General features: G+C 42.4%; 1 protein-coding gene across 1 annotated transcript in view; it reads left to right on the top strand.

Annotated features, from left to right (window-relative positions):
- whrna (whirlin a) overlaps window positions 1–12,985 on the top strand; it is a 205,482-nt gene extending 192,497 nt beyond the window's left edge. Inside the window, exons 12-13 of the mRNA XM_068011888.1 lie at window positions 11,121–11,243; window positions 12,803–12,985. Coding sequence (XP_067867989.1) covers window positions 11,121–11,243; window positions 12,803–12,985 — 306 coding nt within the window. The remainder of the gene's footprint in view (window positions 1–11,120; window positions 11,244–12,802) is intronic.
- The last annotated feature ends 3,270 nt before the right edge of the window (window positions 12,986–16,255 follow it).

The following is a 16,255-nucleotide window of genomic DNA, read 5'->3' on the forward strand; positions in this document are numbered from 1 at the left end:
AAGGAAAAAGGGAATACTTTGTTCCCTACACTTCTCTTATGGCTGGCGTATGGAGAAGATCATGTCCACATTAGATCTGCCGGCACAGAAATCGCACTGTGCTTCCGGGTACACTCGGTCTGCAAGTAGTTGGAGTCTTTTCAGAATGACCCGAGCAAAGGCCTTCCCCAAGACTCCAAGAAGTGAGATGCACCTGTAGTTGTTGCAGTCTCCTCTGTCGCCTTTTCTTGTTGTGTAGTGTGATGATTTTGGCATCACGCATCTCCTGTGGAACAGAGCCCACTTTCCAGCAGAGAAGGAGAGGGTCATAAAGGTGTGGCAATAGATGGGACTTTCCATGCTTGAGAAGCTCGTCAAGGATTCCGCTGGGATTCCGTCCTTTCCCGGTGCCCTTCTGTTCACTAGGCAGTCTATGGCCTTCTCGAGCTCCAGTCTTGAGGGTTCTTCGCCTAACTCATCCATGACAGGAAGTTGCAGCAGAGCATATAGCACAGACTGAGGCATGTTAGCCATGAATCACTGTCTGCCCCAACATGTGTGTTGAAGTCACCCAGGCTGAATAGCCTCTTACCATTTGGGATGTTCTTCAGAACATCATCTAGGGAGTCATAGAAATGCTCTTTAACTGCAATGCTGGCGTTCAGAGTTGGTGCGCAGATGCATTATAGATACAGCACTTGCAAAACTGTAAGACAGGCTGGCAGTTTCTATGTATAATGTGTGCTTTTTAAAATTCTTTCATGGGATGTGAGCATCACTAGCAAGGCCAGCATTTGTTGCCCATCCCCGTGTTGTTGCTTGTGTCACTGAGCAGGTATCTTTTTATTTATTTGATCCCAGTACACCCAGGGTACCATTAAATGATGTCTTGAGGCAACAGAAAATGGATTCCATTGTTCACATTGATTTTTTTCCCTTATTTTTATGACATCGTTTTAATAGTTAGCATCATTGAATTGCCTGGGAGCTTCTAAAATTAAAATTGCCGATTACAACTTTTCAAAATAATCTCATGTGATAGAAAAAGAGAGCTATATTAAAAAGAAATCTTCATCCCTCAATGGATCAGTGAGTTTATCCCGTGAGTGGCTTAACCTTAGAGGCAAAGAAGGCTCTTGATTTGGTCACCAATCTGTGCTGAATGAGCTAATCTTAGCTGAGTTGCCTCAATATTCTTGGGTTAAGGAATGGAGAATTGGTCCAAGTTCCTGCTCCTGATCACAATCCAGCAACTCCTGTTATAAGTTTCTATAAGTAGATGTCAGTTGGGCTTGGCTGTAATGCTTTCCCTCCACCTCCTGTGGTTGGTTAACTTGATGACAGTCCCTGTCAAAGCTTACACACAAATAATAACCTGCCTAAGAGCAAACAATGCCCTTGGAACAGGACCCCAGTAATACTTCCAGAAGGAGAGGGGAGAAATTTGGAGTGGAGTGAGAAAAAACATTTTTTCAAAGGAATATTTCCCTGGGTACCTTGTAGAGCTCAACCATTAGTAATAAAAATCGACAAAATGTACCAACTCTCCAGAAATCAACATTGCCTCAAGGCATCACCGAATAGTTCTCTGGGTGAACCAGGATCAAATGGATAAAAAGATATCTGCTTCTTGTTTGATTATTCCATGTTTCTTCAGAATATTGGACACTACAGGGGTCATTTTAACCCCCAACCTGTCTCCAATGGGCCCACTTCTGGTTGTAATGGAAGTGGGTTGGGGAAGCAAATGACTAACCTGTTCTTACATGGCAGACCCATCACTAAAATATTTTAATGAGGCTATGCGCCTCCAATTTATCGGGAGTATTACACTTAGCACCTACAGTCCAGGTTTTCCTGGGCCTCGGGAAACCCGACAGCTGGACGGAGGTGAGAAGGACCTGATCCATCTAATAAGTGCCTTTCCAGCAGTGCATGTGGGCCAGGAGGAGCAGATGTGCCTTTATGGATGGCCATGATTATCTGCTTCCCTCCCTCAGCAATTGACTGCCCTTCCCCACCCCACTCCACTCTGATCTCCAATATCTGACTCACCTCCCTATGATGTCTGGTCTGTACTCCCTCTCTGGTCTACAACTCCCTCTCGGATCTCCCTCGCTTTCTCACTGAACCCACCCCCAACCCTGCACCCCCAACCCATGGCTCCCCCCAACATTTTAAAAGGAATGGCCAACAAATTTTATCATTTGACAGGAGTATTTATATCTTTGCGTGGTATTGGTACTTGACAGCCTTCAATCTCACCCTTCAAACTGCCCATCTTCCCATGTGGCTGTTAGTGTATTTCACATATATACCTCTGTATTAGCATGGAACAATTGCTATTAGACACAAAAGATTCGGGACAGGGAGCGGCTTCACTTTTCTGGAACACAGCATTTTGCGATTATTACCAACTGACCATAACAGATGCTGCCTTTTCTTAAAATCTGGTCAAGACTTGTATCAAGTGAGTCCTGTATGTATCCTAAAATCTTGCCTACTGTATCATGTGAATCTATTGCTCTAACTCTGAGGAATTAACTTTCACAGCCCAGATCTGGCATTCCACAGAGCTTCATGCAGTACTCTCAGGTCACAAAAGAGTGGAAATACAATCTTTTGAAAAGACTCCCAATGTCTTGTCAACCTCGCCCAAACAATTGGCAGCAAAAGGAGATGATGGAGGGAGATTATTGGCGTGAAAAGGGCCAGCCTATAGTAAACCCACTTTATTGTGTGAACTTGGGACTATTTTGACAATAAATGAGCACAAGAATGTTTAAAATCATTTGTGTTGCTCCACAATCATATGAGAATGGGAGGATAGATATCTGTTGCTAGGCATTCTTAACCTGGGCACAAGTTAAATGAGAGCAGTATGGGACTATGTGTATCTGAACACTCAAGACGATAGGGTGGCTTTTAATATTGGAGTATGACGCACAGAGTTCAAGATGGATCATGAAGTTTCAATGAAGTGTGAAGAATCTAAATTTAAGTACCCTGTTAAATTCAGGTTAGCTGCACAAAGAGCCTAAAACTTACAAAGCTAACGATGCCATAGTAGTTAAATTATTGAGATAGAACGGAGTGTATTATAGAAAAATAATAGGGAATCATTTGAGGTGCTGTATTTCTGCCACGGAGAGTGAATTACAATATCAAATGGTATAATAATGGGCAGGCTTTATTAAAGTGAGGCATGGTGAATGCTTGCTGACTGTGGGAAGTGGGCACCGGTGTTGATTAAAACAGAAAGGAGTTCCATCTGGAGGATGCAAGTCTATTGCTACGATTCAAGCTGCTAAAAGATCAGAAAAATGGCCATTACAATAGAATGTTATTGTGTATGTAAGGAATAAACAAGCAGTGGCATGTAAAATCAAAAGGACATTTGGGACTAGAAATCTGGCTCTATAGGGCCTGGGTTTTTAGCACTAGTGTCATGCTCCACATCCACAATTCTGGTGAGGGCTATGCCAGATGCCATTTTGGTAAGGACTGAACAAGAGGCATCCATCATCCACATCAGAAGCGGGCGTTAGGCTATTAACATATGCAGACAAGAGACCTGTTTCTGCTTCCCCTTGTAACTTTGGTTTGCGCTCGAGGCATACTGTACCAGTGCTGATTACCTTCAGAAAACCAGTGGTAAGGCAGCATGAAATGAAAAGAAAATAGTTAGTAGTCACCTTGATTACTGCTGTTCCTAGTCCCATGATCTCTGACCTCACTCCCGACTCTAACCTCCCAGCCACCAACGCCCCCCCGCCCCCCCAACCGATCTCCCTCTGGCTCAGGCCCTGCCCTCCTAACCCCATCCCTGCAGAAGCACTCTGATGTCCACCCAAAAGTGCTGCAGACCACTGCAATCTTCTTCCCCCAGTTCCTAGCCCCCCTGGCATTAGCACACCCGACTCCCCAACATACTCCCACGCACTTCTTCCCTCATCTCCAAGACCCAGTCTACTATTCTCCACACCCCTGAATCATACCTGGAGAGTTGCTCATGCACCTGTTTGAGCTTCTACCACTGTGCCTTCTGCATGACAATGAGGTCTGAGGCCCAAAATCCCAAGCTCCTTGGACATCCTCACGAGAGCGGGCTACTTGCACTCCGAGGATCAGGCGCACAAAAAAGGTGCTGCCGAATTTCTAGGCCTTAATGTTCAGCAAATGATTGCCGTAAAACCTTGGACTATAACTTCTCTACATTATTCATAGAAGTTTAAAGTTGTTGTAATTGAGGTGTAAGTGATGACATACAAAGCCAGCTTTGTTGCAGCTTTCTCATACTTCAATACCCCTCATTGTCAATGATAATTAATTTCATATTTCGCGGTCTCCTGAGTTACTTTAGCCTGACTTTAAATCATTTTCAGGCACTTTCATTCACATTAATAATTTCCTGTCATTTCATATGGTACTCCATTTGCATTACAAATCCTGTTCAATCAATCCTTTACACACCATAACATGGGATGGACTGTCCTGTGTGCAGCATCCTGCCTCCTCCAGACGAGTTCTGTTGATGAACCATTCTTAGCATTCTGACTAAAACTTCATGAAATCATTTATTCAAAAATGAGTTTGGTTAATTGCTGATGAACGTTTTTATTAAATTTGAAAATTAATCTCCTGAAGAAAGTGAACACTCTCCTGGTTAATAGCTGAGGTGTTAATGGTTCTTGTTCTCGCAGACCAGTGCTCCGGGAAAGCCAACATTTCTGCTCATGGCCATGTTTACTGCCGGCTACTTGTAATCAATATTCAAATGATTTTTAATGATTTCCTGTAGCTCGTGACTGGCTTTCTTGATACTTGGATAGAATTTCTTCCACTGAAACTTCAGGGGTGTTATAGCAATAATAGGTTAGTTTGCTGCTAGAATTTCTCTATTCAAATAAAACAGTGTCTGCTATAAGCAGCAGTCATCATTTTTTGGGGGGCTGCAGACAGGCTGAGTCAGTATTCTGGATTTCCTATCATCAATATAACAATTTTCTCCTTCACAAGCAGGCTTTTCTGAATTAAGTAACTAAGAAAGCCAGAGGGGAAATAACAATGAAGGTTAAAGTTTGGGTTAGCTTCAATTGTAGGCAAGAGAGAGCCAGGTTTGTACTCTTTGTACTTGGTATTTGGGGTGTGGTGATTGTAGATGGGAGAGGAGAAGGACCCCTCCTTAGCAATGAGGCTAATCCAATCCAAAAATAATACAATTGGTCGCCCAGTTGTGCAGCTGAAGCCACCAACCAGAACACTGTGTGGAGCAAGGATCTTTTTCTCTTTATTTGTTGTTGGGATGTGAGCCTCGTGGGCAAGGCCAGCATTTGTTGCCCTTCCCAAATTGCCCTTGAGGAGGTGATGGTGAGCTGCCTTATTGAACTGCTGCAATCCACGTGGGGTAGGTACACCCAGTGCTGTTAGGGAGGGAGTTCCAGGATTTTGACCCAGCGACAGTGAAGGAACAGCGATATAGTTCCAAGTCAGGATGGTGTGTGACTTGGAGGGGAAGTTGCTGTCCATTGTGAGTCATTGGCTGTAAAGCAGTTTGTGAAATCCTGAGGTCATGACAGGCACGATATAAATGCAAATATTTTCTTTCCCTTTTTGTTTCTTTTGTTTTTCATTGCTCTCTTTCTGTTCATTTCCTTTCTTCCAAAACAATTTTTCTTTAAAAGCAAAATCCAAAATGATCTGAGCACAGGCCCTGTGCTCTGTGCCTGCAGTGCTCTGTATGCAGCTAAATAAATCAGCTGGCACTCTGGGTGTATTAACAGTGAAGAAAAAAAACACAATCACTTGTTTGAACTTAAAAAGAAAAGCTCCCAGCATGTGCATTGTGTGCGTGCATCTAGACCCTCACTGATGTGGCTGCTTGGAAAAAGCTGCAAGAAAATCTGAAAAAGATAAAGGCCAGGATTTTACCAGCCCTCTGGACAGGCCTGGGAGGTGGGACGGTTGGTAAAATGGTGGTGGAAGGCATTGGACGGGATGCCCGACATTTACTCGCTGCCACGGATAGTTTGAAAGACGGGAATGGCAGCAGCTCTGCTGCCCGCCAACCAGATGCAGGCGATCAATTAATCCAATTAGCTCGCCCATTAACGGCCATTTTATACTCCCACCGACATTTAACCTGTGTCAGGACAGTGCTCCGCCACGCTGGGAGACCACCAGGTACATCAAGGTGACGTCCCAGTGGTTTCCTGGCCAGTGGGGGTCCTTCCTTTCTGGAGGCTCCATGTCCCATTGATTTCAGGTTTCCAGCATGCGCAGAATTTTGCTTTTGTTTTATCTGGGCTAATGTGGATCTCCATTTCAAACGTTTGTGAATGCTAATTGTTTGACATGAGAAGCATAGGAGGATTGAGTTTAGGGTCACCTGGAGCTCAGTATTTCGTTAAATATAAATCAAACCTAGTTTCAAAAGCTGTTTGTGAATGCGTGATTTAGGCAGCTGAATATATTTGCATATTCTCTCAGGGAGGAATCGAAAGATGCAATCTGCCCATGGGTTTCAGTATGTGGTTATGTTTTAGTACTGAGCAGGCTATGATCAGGATCGTTTGGTTTTTATTATTTTTTGTTATATGGGATTTTTATCAATGTACTGAGAATCAGATTCTGGGTTTTATGGTGCTCTGAAAATAGGACATTGCCAATTGAGTAATGTACTGGAATGGATTGAGAATTGGTTAACAGACAGAAAAGCAGAGAGTAGGAATAAATGGGTCATTCTCAGGTTGGCAGGCTGTTACAGGTGGGGTACCGCAAGGATCAGTGCTGGGGCCATACCTGTTCACAATCTACATAAATGATTTGGATGTGGGGGCCGAATGTAATATTTCGAAATTTGCTAATGACACAAAACTAGGTAGGAATGTAAGTAGCGAGGAGGATGCAAAGAGGCTTCAAAGGGACTTGGGCAGGCTAAGTTAATGGACAAGAACATGGCAGATGGAATATAATGTGAATAAGCGTGAAGTGATCCACTTTTGTAGAAAAAACAGAACGGCAGAGTAGTTCTTAAATGGTGAGAGGTTGAGAAGTGTCGATGTCCATAGGGACCAGGTGTCCTTGTTCATGAGTCATTAAAAGCTAGTGCAAGTGCAACAAGCAATTAAGAAGGCAAATGGTATGTTGGCCTTCATCGCAAGGGCATTTAAGTGTAGGAGCAAAGATGTCTTCCTGCAATTGTATGAGCCTTGGTGAGACTGCACCTGGAGTATTGTGTATAGTTCTGGTCTCCTAATCTAAGGAAGTATATACTTGCCATTGAGGGAGTGCAACGGAGGTTCACCAGACTAATCCCTGGGATGGTGGGATTATTTTATGAGGAGAGATTGCAAAAACTGGGCCTGTATTCTCTAGAGTTTCAAAGAATGAGAGGTGATCTCATTGAAACTTACAAAATTCTTACAGGGCGAGACAGGATAGATGTGGCTAGGATGTTTCCTCTGGCTGGTGAGTCTAGGACCAGGAGACACAATCTCAGAATAAGGGGCAGGCCATTTAAGACTGAGATGAGGAGGAAATACTTTACTCAGAGGGTTGTGAATCTTTGGAATTCTCTACCCCAGAAGGCTGTGGAAGCTCAATCACTGAGCATGTTCAAGACAGAAATTGATAGATTTATGAAACTAATGACATTAAGGGATATGGGGATAGTGGGGAAAAATGGCATCGAGGTAGGTGATCAGCCATGATCTGTTTGAATGGCGGAGCAGTCTCGACGGGCTGAATGGCCTACTCCTGCTCCTAGCTCCTGTGTTTCTATGTTCCTTTGAGTCATGGTTTTCATTGTAACAGCCTAAAACAAAGAAATACCACAAGGAGTGCAGTGTCTGGGCACAACATGAATTTTTTTAACGATCAGTGCCTAGTCATTGGAGTTTGGCATTGTAACACAAGGAACCCATTTAAAACCGAATTCCAACATTGCTTATAATCCCCAAAACACTGCAAAGGTCTAAAAAAAAACTCTGCAGAGATAATGGTCCCAATATTAATGGGGAGGCAGAAAGGGTGTGGGGATGGCCAAAAATGACCGAAGAACGAAGTGCAGCCAGGGACATGGAGGCATTTCCAATCTTAATGGCATTGGCCTCATTAACATATTGTAGCTCCTGCTCCGTAGCTAGCCAAATGGACAGTATAGCCTGTTCGGTGGAGAGAACACTAGCAGCACTAGAGGTGAGGTGACAGTGGCTACTCTTGACATCAAGGCAGCATTTGACTGAGGGTGGCATCAAGGAACCCTTGTAAAATTGAAGTCAATGGGAATCAGGGGGGAAACTCTCCACGAGTTGGAGTCATACAAAGGAAGATAGCGGTGATTGTTGGCAGCCAATCATTTCAGCCCCAAAACATGGCTGCAGGAGTTTCTCAGGGCAGTGTCCTACACTCAACTATCTTCAGCTGCTTCATCAATGATCTTTCCTCCATCATAAGGTCAGAAGTGGGCTATTCGCTGATTGCGCAGTGTGAAATTCCATTTGCAACTTCTCAGATACTGAAGCAGTCAGTGTTCACATGCATCAAGACCTGGACAACATTCAGGCTTGGGTTGATAAGTGGCAAGTAACATTCATGTCACACAAATGTCAGGCAATGACCATCTCCAATAACAGACAATCTAACCATCTCCCCTTAATGATCAATAGCATTACCATCTCTGCATCCCCCACCATCAACATCCTGGGGGGGGGGGGGGGGGGGGGTTCCCATTGACCAGAAACTTAACTGGACCAGCCACATAAATACTATGGCTACAAGGCCAGGTCAGAGGCTGGGAAGTCTGTGGTGAGTAAACCACCTCCTGACTCTACCATCGACAAGGCACAAGTCAGGAGTGTGATGGAATACTCCTCATTTGCCTGGATAAGAGTAGCTCCAACAACACTCCAGAAGCTCAACACCATCCAGGACAAAGCAGCCCACTTGATTGGCATTCCATCCACCACCTTAAATATTCACTCCCTCCACCACCAACGCACAGTGACAGCAGTGTATACCATCTACAAGATGAACTGCAGCAACTCACCAAGGCTTCTTCAACAGCACCTTTCAAACCCACAACCCACACCACCTAGAAGGACAAGGGCAGCAGGCACATTGGAACACCAGCACCTGCAAGTTCCCCTCCAAGTCACACACCATTCTGAACTGTATCATCGTTCCTTCACTGTCACTGTGTCAAAGTCTTGGAACTCCCTTCCTAACAGCACTGTTGGTGTACCTACACCACAAGGACTGCAGTGGTTCGAGAAGGTGGTCACCACCAGCTTCTCAAGGGCAATTAGGCACAGACAACGGCACTCATATCCCAAAAATGGATTTTTTTTTTTTTAATTGACCAAGTGGCTTGTTCCTGTTTTTAGGCCTCAATGTCTGAGGGATCCAGTGACATGAGTTCCTTCATGAGATTTAAAACAAAGATAAACTGGCATAGATATAATACCTTATCAAATCTTTCGTATCTGAAAGCACATAACATGTAACAAATTCAAGAATATGAAGCAGTTGGTAGGCTATCTCTCACTTAAACCAAATTTTCTCAAGCTGCCCAGGGTGACATTTGATGGATAAATTGAAACCAAGAAAATATAAACCACCCTGAAAAGGTAACACACAGTCAGCAAAACTAGAATAGTCCTGATCAAAAAGACATGTCTGCCCATTTTAAGTAAGTGTTGGTACAAAGAACCCATTTTTAAATATTTCCTGCAATACTGAGCCTTGCTAAACAGCTTTTGAACAGCAGTAACTTGGCAACAGGTTGTGATTTATGTAGCATTGTGGCAAGGATTTTGCCAAATGTGTCCTGTGAGATTTGATAGACATGGCATAAGACTAATCCAATTAGGACACTTCCTTTAAGACTAATTAGTGGTACAATTAATTAGTCATTTTAGTTAACTTGTTTGTGTTCAAATCTTGTGCACCATTGGAATTTATAAATTAAGACATTGCATAGTGATGAGAAAAGCGATTGAGATGACAATTTATTAGAATTAATTAAGTGTGAATAAAAATAACTTTTACAGGAATCTGGCAACCCACAATTGGACTGTTGAAAGCTGGCCTCAGGATGCTGCTTCAAGCCCCTACTTGCTACACAAGTACTGCTGGCTATGTAGCAGCCTCCTACTTATGCTGGCAAAGCATATTCTAATGTTGTTCAATCCTAGAGTATCCCTTTTTATGCCCAGGGAAAAGGCTGTGTTATTGTATTTCCCTTGATCTAAAGTATCTCTGATCTTTCATCATTAACAGGGTTGAATTCTGAGGGTGGATTTTCAAGTTGGTGCAAAGTTAACGGTGGCTACGTTGCCAGTAGCAATGACATATAACCAACCAAAATTTGCTGTCTGCAGTTTTCAGCAAATTTTTACACCAAAATTATGTTGAATAGGAGACAGAGAAGTGCAGCCATTTTGCAGTTATGGGGCATTTGGAATTATAAAAGTATATCGATTCTGCTCTGATTGCTGGGAATTCTTGAGCCTTTCCTCACCGAACACAACACTCCCATTCCAACTCTGTCAAGTGGAGGAATTTTTTGTTTTTAAATGTAGAAATTGAGAAGATAACAAGCCTGCATTTCTTGATCATGATCTCTGCATTAATTTTTGGTCTCCTTTTCTTGTAAATTTTCTCTGTCAGTTTTCTCCCCTCGCTCTAGGTGTTGACTCTAAGTTACTGAAATGCAGTTCCATGGGCACTGCACACTGGTTCCTCCATATTCCAGTCATTCCATAGATCTGATCCTCCATTTGTGCTGAGTTGGTTCATCTTAGCTGGGCATTCCTGGACCACGGCATGCATATATCTGTTGCTCTCTCTGGAAAGTTTGCATGTATGAATCAGGCTGGGTTGCTGAAAGCCTTATCACAGTTCAAATCCGTGCTGATATTCACTGGGAAAGTATCAGAGGAAGGCTGGCCCTTGTGGAATTGGAGCTGAGCAAGAGTCAACATCTTCAAGAGAGATGGGGAAGAAGTTTGGAAAATATCTTTTTCAGTGATACATGACCATTCTGATGTCTGAGAATAGCTGAGAGCAGAGGAAAGAAGGATTAGCTAAAATACAGATACTCATTTTACTAACTGATGAATTTTTGATTCCTGTCGTAGCCTGGCTTATTGGAGCCAACCTCGGTGTTGGTGAGAGTCCCTAAAAGTGCACCCACTCTGGGCATTGCCATTGAAGGAGGAGCTAACACTCGCCAGCCACTACCCCGAATAGTTACCATACAGGTAAATTATTAGACAAGGAGTGCTGCCAAGTTGGCATTTTACTATTTATGATGTTATGTATAGTCCTTAGTGGGGAACCACAGAACACCATTTGTAAGGCAGCCATTGCTTTCATTCAATCAAACAAAACCCTAGGGATAGATGTTGCAATAAACTGGAGCATTATCCTGTAACAACTGGCATCTGGGCAAAGTAAATCTTTTGTCTTTATGTTCTGTGATGTTTGGATCACCTCAACCCAACCCCGACTAATGCATGCCCACAATATGGCTTTTCAGTTCTGCACCACTTTGTACTAATTTAGCAAGCTCATTGAGTGAAACCACATTGATGCACTCACATTGCAGCAGTTTGGGTGTGTTTCTGAGCTTGATGTTGATACATAATATTATTTGGATAGAATAGAGGGGGCCTTACTCAGCATCTGCCTGAGCAATACCTGACATGGATGCTTGATGTTTAACACCAGATACCAGATTTTAAAAATCAAAGTTCCATCCCTTGACTCTGAGGTCCATTATATAAATGAATAATAGGTACAAATGAACATCCCAGCTTCTCTCCACGATGGAGAGCTGGACCATTTTGATTCTGATTGTTTGGTCTATAGCAACCTCCAAAAAAGTTTCCAGAAATCTTTTTTTTAATTTCCAAAATATACTTTATTCGTAAAAAACTGTTAAAAAATACATTACAAAACAGTTCAAAACAGCACCAAGTCAACAATATAAAGAGTGCAAAAGGAGTAAATAAAAACAAGAAATGCTGGAACCACTCAGCAGGTCTGGAAGCATCTGTGGAAAGAGAAGCAGAGTTAACGTTTCGGGTCAGTCACCCTTCTTCGGAACTGGGTGCAAAAGGAGATCAGTTTCTTTCAATACAGGAGTGAGTTGCCTCACAACCCTTCCATTTCATTTTACCTGCCATGTACATTTTGCAGCAAACAAATATTTTCTGGATACAGCCCGAGGGGTTTTCCATGGATCCAGCCCCTCAGTTCACCTTGGTGGGAGGACCTTACACAGTGGTCTTTCCCCATTGAGCCTTTGCTGCGGCTGCCCCAAGCTTTAGTGCGTCCCTCAGCACGTAGTCCTGGACCAGTCTGCAACATTCGGTCTTGGACAACTCTTTGCGCTGGAAGATCAGCAAGTTTCGGGCAAACCAAAGGGCGTCTTTCACCGAATTGATAGTCCTCCAGCAGCAGTTGATATTCATCTCGGTGTGCGTCCCTGGGAACAGCCCATAGAGCACAGACTAAAAAGTTTCCAGAAGGTATCCAACCAAAGTAAGCATATCTGAATGAAAGACTGCCATGGAACTCAAATTCATGATCTTTTAGTTGCAGGCATTGACTTTACAGTATAGTATCTATAGTATTTGTGTTATCTTAGTCTTGTTATTTCTCTGCCACACACTTAAAGGAAATTTTACAATTAAGACTTTTGGGTTAAGAGTTCAGTAGATTTTCTTTAAGGACAAGTTGGAAACTCCCACATTAGAGTGAGATTGCATATCAATGAATTTGCCCAAATAATGCATCTCTGTCTTTTTTTTTAAAGAGGGGAGGATCAGCACATAATTGTGGGAAGTTGAAAGTCGGCCATGTGATTTTGGAGGTCAATGGAATTCCACTTTGTGGAAAAGAACACAAAGAAGCTGCGAGAAGAATAGCAGAAGCATTTAAAACCAAAGAGAGTGATTACGTTGATTTTCTGGTAACAGAATTCAATGTAGCACTTTAGGAAACACTGCTGCTGAAGGTTGCTGCTAACAAACTTGTCTTTAAAAGGCTAAGATAATGTACCCTCATTAAAACCGCAGGCTTTACAACAGATGCAGAGATAACATGAGTCTCCAGATACAGTATTTACACCATTTTTTTCTTGAGGACTTCATGCTGTCTGGTGGCTGGAGTAGTTCTGCTCAGTAGAATCCATAATGAGAAGAAAATGTAACTGTGTATGTGCAGAATCCTGCTTTTGGTTTCATTTTTTTTCATTTGATTTGTTTTCTGAATGATGCCTGTGTATAACTAAAATCTTTTTCTAAAAAATAATTAGTTACAAATGCAACGTGATTCTCCTAATTGACCTGAATCAGGAATAATGTTATAGACTGTAATAGTATCTTAGGTGACCAACGTGTTAATTTTCACTGCACACTACACTTTTTGGAACTATTCCAAGCATAAGTGAGACTTTGAGAAGGCCTCAGACAGAGCTGGGGCAAAGATTCTTTTCCCTGTTGGGTTCTTCCTTTAAAATTTACCTGACATTATTCTTCCCTCACTCCACTGCTGAGGTGACTGATTGGGTAAGTGAGGGGCGGGGTGTCACCAGATTGATTTGATGAGTCCTCTGCAGTCACATGTCCTGTTTTGTCTAGCACTCCCAAAGAGCAAGTGGTTTCTCAAAGGGCAGGCTTTTCTTCAGTATTCCATTCCCATTAGGTTTGCCAACACTACAGGATTGCCTGGGAGTTCAACATTAATCTCCTAGACGCTGCTAAAACAACCCCGGAGAAATATCATCGGGGCATTGAATTTTTAATGTTTTCTTCATTTTCTTTTTAACACTTTTGCTTCTTAATTATAAAATAATTGCCAATGGGGAAAAGGTGATGTTTGACTGGGCGGGGTGCTGGAGATGTGATGAAAGCACTCTGGATACACATCAATACAAAGCAGTGGGTTAACTAGGAGGAAGACCAAGGATGCCAAGACTGAATCCCACTCCAATTTGAGTTCTTGAAGTTGCTGTATAAATCTAGCCTTACACTCTCTTAGGTGGCAACAGTCAGATTTCCTAGGCTCACATTATTGGCAATGTACAACTTCAGTGGCTGCAGAAATTTCTTGCTTGCAAACATGAAAACTTTTGAAGGAAAACACCACACGCACAAGCACAGGTCACATCCAGCACAATATCTGTTGGTACTGTTTCAGCTTGTGGCTTGAAGTGTTGTTATTTTAACCCCAAATGTAAGGATATGAGGAGAAAATTTCTCCTGTTCACCGTTTGTAGCAAAATCATGAATCTGTTCTTTATGCATATATTTACGAGTGTGCTATGATCAGCAAGCAGTAGAAACCTGCCCAGTTTCTATGCATTTTTATGTAAGCAGGCACCAATTACAGCCAAACATTGGGAAATAAATGTCCTCACTGTCTTAGCAAGTTTGAAAAGCCCATTTTTTCATTGCACTCTCCATATTCACCAATGTCCATTTTGATTAAAGCAGCAGTAACACTTGTTGGGAGATCCCAGGGTCTGTGAGTGGATTCTATGTTAACCAAATTTGGGCATAGTAGGTTTTGCACTGTTTGCATGCACTGAGATATTATTAAGGATATGAGGGGCGGAATCCGATATGTGCCTCAGCCCCTCAAAATTAATATAAAGAGGTTCACAGCACTGCAAACATTGTACATTGTTGCTAGCAGTGTGAGTACAATTGTGCAACATCATAATGACTTCAGTGTATTGATCTATTCCTCAGGTTGAAGTTGTATCCAAGCTGGGTATATCTGAATGTCAGATGACACCTGGTGGTTGGTTCAAGAAAGTTCAGTTGGAAGTTATTAGAAGTGTTGAGGCTCAGAGAGCTGTCAGGCTGCACCAGGTAAATGGCCACAGTGAGAGGCAATCTGCTTCCAGAGCTCAGATTCAAACAGTGCAGAAAATGGAATTCTGAATTTTACAAACTTAACACCAAACTGAATTTTCTTATTACAAGGAGGTATATGAGGAAAACACCAGACTTCAGGAAGTCAGTTTTTTTTCTTTCAATGCTCCATTGAATTGCTTTGATGCTGGAGATGGTGACATCTCTTCAGCAGCAGTGCTGGAAGTTAAATGAAATGGTCTTTGCCACTATCCTTGAAGGCAAACTGTATAAATATTGGACATAACATGAATAGGAGCAGGACAAGGGCACAAGTTCGCTTGAGTCTACTCCACCATTCAATAAGATTATGGCTAAACATCAGCCTCAACTCCATTATCCCTTGATTCCCTTAGAGTCTGAAATCTATCAATCTCAGATTTGAATATATTCAATAACTTGAGCATCCACAAACCTCTGGTTTAGAGAATTCCAAAGATTCACAAGCCTCGAAGTGAATATATTTCTCTTCATCTCTGTCCTAAATGACTGACCCCTTATCCTGAGACTATGACCCCTAGTTCTAGGCTCTCCAGCCAGGGGAAACAGCCTCTCAAAACCATATATCTTTCAATGAGATCACCATTCATTCTTCTAAACTCCAGAGAGTTTAGGCCCAATCTACTCAATCTCTCCTCAAACTAAGGTGAGCAGGAATTAAGTTGAGAGTCATGGAATCATAGAATGATACAGCACAGGAGGCCATTCAGCCCATTGTGCCTGTGCTGATTCTTTGAACATAGGAAATTGGAGCAGGAGTAGGTCATTTGGCCCCTCAAGCCTACCCCACCATTCAACTAGATCATGGCTGTCCAATTAGTCCCACTCCCCTGCCCTTTTCCCAAAGCCCTGCAAAGTTTGCCCCTTCAAGTATTTATTGAAATATCTTGAAAGCACCTGCTTGTATGCAGGTTTGTGCAAGCATAATTGTTTTCATTATTCCTGTGATGTAGACTCTGCCTCACAATATAAAGGGGAACTGTTTCCACAGTGTTTGGTATCAGTATAAGGAAGTAGGCCAGAAATCCAAGAGTGTTCATTAATATGCTAGTAAGCTTGTCCCAATGTTCCCACATTGATGCTCTTGATGTCTCACATTAGCTGCTTTTATATTAGCATTGTTTTAATCCAGTTCCCTTATCTCAGCTGCAGTCATCGACCCAGTAGATCTACAAGTTTACCATTAGGGTAATAAATAACAATATGGCTTTTGCAGTGTAAACACTGGGAGCTAGCTAAAGGCTGCAGCTTTCTCCAAATCCAAGTAAAATAGCACTAACATTAAAAATAGCTATTACCTTACACAAGAATATAGCTCATTAGGTGTTACTATGACAACCAATAAACTC

The sequence above is a fragment of the Heterodontus francisci genome, chromosome 32, assembly GCF_036365525.1.
Source record: "Heterodontus francisci isolate sHetFra1 chromosome 32, sHetFra1.hap1, whole genome shotgun sequence".
Taxonomy (NCBI): Eukaryota; Metazoa; Chordata; class Chondrichthyes; order Heterodontiformes; family Heterodontidae; genus Heterodontus; species Heterodontus francisci.